Source organism: Nomascus leucogenys, chromosome 17 (assembly GCF_006542625.1).
Source record: "Nomascus leucogenys isolate Asia chromosome 17, Asia_NLE_v1, whole genome shotgun sequence".
Lineage (NCBI taxonomy): Eukaryota > Metazoa > Chordata > Mammalia > Primates > Hylobatidae > Nomascus > Nomascus leucogenys.
The window spans coordinates 75563128-75568558 of record NC_044397.1 but is presented as its reverse complement, the minus strand read 5'-3'; the positions used below and the strand labels follow the sequence as shown (position 1 = coordinate 75568558).

The window sequence follows — 5431 nt, the reverse complement described above, 5'->3', positions numbered from 1 at the left end:
TCTATATTGCAAATTATTTGAGTTAGGCAGTACGTCTTTCACTACTTTTTTTTTTTTTTCCCACCAAGTCTCACTCTGTCACCCAGGCTGGAGTGCAGTGGCCAGATCTCGGCTCACTGCAACCTCCACCTCATTTTTGTGCCTCAGCCTCCCCAATAGCTGGGAATACAGGCGTGCACCACTACACCTACCTTTTTTTTTATTATTAAGTAGAGACAAGGTTTTGTCATGCTGGCCAGGCTGGTCTCAAACTCCTGGTCTCATGTGATCCACCTGCCTTGGCTCCAAAGCGCTAGGGTTACAGGCTTGAGCCATCTTGCCCGGCTGTCTTTCACTGCTTTTATACTGCAAAAAGTTTTCACAACAGAGACGCTCAGTTGCTCCACACCCAATCCTTCAGAGGAGTTATGCTTGCATATGAGCTCAAGGAACATCAAAATAGTTTTTTGAAACAGAAGAGCATCCTGGAAGATGAAGCAAGCTGCACCTCTGCCTTCATTAGTGAAAATGCCCTGTGCCAATATCTTTATGTCAAATGGATAAAAAGTACTCTTGGTCGGGCGCGGTGGCTCACGCCTGTAATCCCAGCATTTTGGAAGGCCGAGACGGGCGTATCACGAGGTCAAGAGATCGAGACCATCCTAGCTAACACGGGGAAACCCTGTCTCTACTAAAAATACAAAAAAAACAGCCGGGCGTAGTGGCAGGCGCCTGTAGTTCCAGCTACTTGGGAGGTTGAGGCAGGAGAATGGCGTGAACACGGGAGGCGAAGCTTGCCGTGAGCCGAGATCGCGCCACTGCACTCCAGCCTCGGCGACTCAGCGAGACTCCGTCTAAAAAAAAAAAAAAGTACTCTTAAGTGACCAGGAGTGCAATCCCCGGTTCACTTCCTGCAGTGGCTCAGGGCTGGATTTACACTGCCCTCGTTGGGTGGCTGTCCATGGACTTCCAGGCCTGAAAGAAGGAAATTCACATCCTCACTGAGTCGTGTTAAGAGTCTCAGACTGGCAGGTTGTGGTGGTGAAGACTGTGGAAGCTAGAGTCAGGCCCCCTGGGTTCCAACCCTGCTCTGCCACGTACCAGACAGGCAACCCTGAGCAACCATTTTCCCGTGCTAGGGTTTTCTCGCCTGTCGAGTGAGAATAATAAGAATAACAATACCTACCTCCTAGGGTCGCTGTGAGAAATAAATGACAATCCACAGAAAGCGCCTGCAACGGCGCCTGGCTGGCATACAGCGGACTTGTTAATAACGTTACAGCCTTTCAACTAAGGGCGCCTGAAACTCGCAAACATTTTGCTCGGGTGTAGATTCGCTCCCGTTAGTTACAAAACTTGGGATCCCGGGACCCGGAAAGCAAGGGGGAAAAATAAATCGGGATGGGGCCAAGGGAGAGCTGCTGCGGCAACTTTTACCCAGCGGAGCCCACCTACAGCCTCGACCTCCCGGTCTCAGGTCTCCGCCGCTTCTTCTCAAGGAGTGGGTAGGGGGAGCGGCACTGCACAGCTTTTCTCCAATCAGACACCTCAAGGCTGGCGCCTGATCCAATCTCCTCCCCTGGGGGGTGGGAACGCGAAGTTCCTACCTGCACCTGTGGCAGCGGTGACCGCCTCCTGGGTTATTTTCTTTTCTCCCCCAGCTGCCCCGGGATCTGGTTTCCCGAATCACTTGGCAAATAACCAGCAGGTGGGCAGATGTCTTTTTTGCGTTCCTACGGACGCGTAGGCAAGTTGGATGCGCCGGAGTGAACAGCCAGGGTCCTATCTCTCAGACGGCTCCCGGGCGGTACTAGCAGGGAAGAGGGACGCGCCGGCTAATGAAACACTACTAGCCCGGAAAGCCGGCCTGGACCTTCCACCCGGGGCAGCGAGTCTGGCAGCCCCTCGCCGCCGCCCCCTCCGACCAGAACAGACTGCGCTGCGAGCCCCGGGCTTCCGCCGCAGCGCGCAGAAATTGGAGGTGCCAGAGGAGACCAGCAGCAGCACTTGATTTAGCTGGGCTGCGGGAATTCCGACCTGTACACTTTCCAGAAGCCTGATCTCTCCAAGTCCGCGCCCAGGGACTCGAGCCCCGGCTTCCAGGTCGACCCGAGCGCGCCCCCTTCGTGCTGTCGGCCGCGTTCACCGCGCGGGGCCTCCGGGTCCTGTGAAGCCCGAGCAGGTGAGCGACTGGGGGTAGTTCGGCGTCCGCCGAGACAGAGCCTGGCGCCGGGGGTCACCCTGGGGTGCTGCCTGGTACCTCCCAGGTACCCGCCTCCCGGCGCCGTAAGAGAGGCTGAAAACCACGGACGCTCCAGGACTCCGTTTTCTGTGCTTTTGCGTAATTTGCCATCTTTTCCTTGCGCAATTCGTACAAAGCCCTTCCGTGCTCACAAAGTTGATGATTGTGAAGAAGAAAATGTAGGTTAGAGGAGAGGAAGCAGCATCAGGACACCTTACCACCACTGTTAGTAAATGACTTGGGGGTACGGGTTGCTTTTCCGATCTGCAAAGCAGGAGGGAATGGGATGTTTGCAGACGCAGTTGCTAATTGTGCCTGAGGGCGTGAGTGCCTTTTGTACCGAAAGAACTTTTGGCCGTTTTTTCTTGTATCGTTTTCAAGTCGCTGCCCGAGTGTGTCCTCAGGGCATCCTGGGGAGGAGCCGGTGCCGCGGTTTCGGGGCGCAGCCGAGGCCGCCCCGCCGCCTCCCGTAGGCGATCAGACTTCCTCTCCCTGGCGGTTCCGGGAGGAGAACCTCCTACAACAAACACCGCCGAAGTTTCCCTCTTCAGCGCGTTCGCCAATCCCAGGAGCGCCCGGCGCGTGGGCTGGGAAGGAGCCCAGCGGAAACCTGGAAGTGAGCCGCGGCGCAGGCGAATTCTGCTCGTTGCTGGTGGCAGCGCCCAAGAGACCCCGCATAGAAAGTGGGCTGAGAGTCTCGCTTGCTGTACCCGCACCTAAGTGCTCAGAAGCGGCCTGTCCCTCCGCAGAGGGGGGTCTTAGAAGCTTGGGGAAGAAGCACATTGTTTCGGAGTTCCTGGTTGCGTTCTTTCTCCTTGGGAGGAGGGAATTGCACAGGGAAAAGAAGCCTTTACTTTGTAACTGAAATTCTCCAGAGTTGAGTTGCGTCGTACAGACTCGGTTCATATTTTAATACAAAACTAAGGGAAGAGGCCATTTGATACTTGGCTTCATCTCAACCGTCAGCCGGGAGTGACTTCAAAAAGACGCAAGACTGGGCTCTGGGGAATAAAAGGAAGAATTGGGATGGCGGTTTTCAAGGGAAGTTAAGTCTAGACATGCGTCTTTGAAAGTCACAAGGCAGAAGTGGTCAAAAGCAGAATTTAAAAGAACCAAAACAAATATCATAAGCTTGTCCTTCTCTCCTACTGGGATATAAATTCTCCTAAGTATCTCATCGAAAAGGCTCCTGGGACGAAAGTCGATGGGGGCAAATCTTGGAGGGAAATTTCGTGACTGTGACCATGGACTAATTAATACTCACCGTTCACCTGTAGAGAGGATGCACTTGGTTCTCAGCGCCCTCCCAGGTGCTCATCCAAAGGGAGGCCGCCCTGGGCCGGATGGGTCACCTTTTGGCGTCCATCTACAGTCAAGCAGTGTGGACAGGGCGGTCATTTTCCCTCTCGAGACGGGTTGATCCAGAGGGGTGGGAACGCCTCTTGGGTCCCCCGCGCACGCTGACCACTGCACTGCACTTCCCCTGAAGGCAAGGCAAAGGTTGAAGCCAAAGAGTTCAAGGCTCAGCCTAGAGACCAGGTGATGGTGCCCTGGAAGACACTTCCGCCAGCACCCTATGGGGCGCAGTGGCGTCTAATGCTAATGTGAGCTACATGGCTACGGGATTCGGTCGCTCCGACCCTAGCCGATCCGGTGCCAGACAGCACAAGGGAGGAAATGGGACGGGGGTGGGTGGGGGGGAGGGGCACGTGACTTCAACCAACACAGTAACCAAGTTTTGTTTTCTTCCCCAGCACAGGCCGCTGCCTCAGCATCCAACTCGCAGCCCACGTGTGGCAAGCCGGTGAAGGGGTGGAGTGAACGGCCGGAGACCACGCGGAGAGAGGGGCCGCTTTGGCCCTTCCATCTGGGTGCCGGGAGCTCCTAGGCACTCCGGCCATGGCCGACAGCGGCGGTGCTGGCAGCTCGGGCCCCTGGTGGAAATCGCTCACCAACAGCAGAAAGAAAAGCAAGGAAGCCGCAGTGGGGGTGCAGCCTCCCGCCCAGCCGGCTCCCGAGGAGCCCACGCCACCTGCGCCGCCCAGCCCGGACTGGACCAGCAGCTCCCGGGAGGACCAGCACCCCAATCTCCTCGGCGGCGCCGGCGAGCTCCCCAAACCGGACAAGTTATACGGGGACAAATCCGGCAGCAGCCGCCGCAATTTGAAGATCTCACGCTCCGGCCGCTTTAAGGAGAAGAGGAAAGTGCGCGCCACGCTGCTCCCGGAGGCGGGCAGGTCCCCGGAGGAGGCGGGCTTCCCTGGTGACCCCCACGAGGACAAGCAATAGCCCCAATAGCCTGCGCGCTCCAGGACTGTCTACCCAGCGCTACCCCAAACCCCCAGTTCCAAACCCGAGACTTCAGGCCCTCCCCCTTACGTGTTGTCTCATTCCACCGAATTCAGAATATTTACACAATGCCTTCATGATTTTATTTTTCTGGAAATTGAAGTGTCAATTGGGTTCTCAATATTTCATGACTCCAAGGATGCATTAAATATTTATTTGTGGTAAGAGAAGATACCTGCCGCGGAGGAGGGTGGTATAATTATTTTTTTTTTTTCAAAAAGCTATTCTGGGGCCCTGGCTCCTGTCACAGCTCAGCTTGAACTCTGTAGCCTCTCAAATGAAGAAGGTGGCTGTTATTTAGGACTCTGTGGAAAGCAAATCACAGTGCTGTTTTTAATGCCTGAGAAATGCACTTTAGGGGTACCTCATAGACTTATACCTTAAGTGAAGGAGTGGGGGAGGAAGAAGCATTCTTAAGTAGAAGCATTTTAAAGTAAGGCAGGATTGCTTTTAATGTTAAACTACAAAACTACAGCCTATTTCAGTGTGGACTATTAAAACCCTTGCACTGTAAGACTTAAGGTGACTTTTGTATTTTTTCCATTCCAAAACTGAAACCCATCATACTTAAAAGCAGGCATGCAAAGTCCGAGGTGAGAGTTAATCATTTGCCACACAACATAACAGTGACTATTGGAAAGCTGCAGGGAAGAGAATGTTTCTGGAAACCAGCAACACCTGGACTGGAACCTCTTAGCCAGATATCCCTATTTATCAGCCAAATTCGAGGAAGGGAGAGAGGTACCAATTCATTATTCCTAAATTCACCTTTTACTTCAGTGCATTTTCATAGACTATAGTAAGTTACAATGCTAGTAATACATCCTTTTCAGTATCCATTGTTAAACTTACTAACGATTG

The 5431-nt window shown here is 53.9% G+C and overlaps 1 protein-coding gene across 2 annotated transcripts; it reads left to right on the top strand.

Moving 5' to 3' along the window:
- The first annotated feature begins 1594 nt into the window (after positions 1-1594).
- PRR15 (proline rich 15) lies at positions 1595-5085 on the top strand. 2 transcript variants are annotated; one of them, XM_003270470.4, is made up of 2 exons: positions 1595-2161; positions 3976-5085. In XM_003270470.4, exon 2 carries the CDS (start codon positions 4121-4123, stop codon positions 4508-4510), a length of 390 nt encoding a protein of 129 aa, XP_003270518.1. In that variant the 5' UTR covers positions 1595-2161; positions 3976-4120; the 3' UTR covers positions 4511-5085. The 2 variants fall into 2 exon arrangements, with proteins under 2 accessions (XP_003270518.1, XP_012352388.1); XM_012496934.2 differs by having other exon boundaries at positions 1619-2161; positions 3981-5084.
- Positions 5086-5431: the final 346 nt, after the last annotated feature.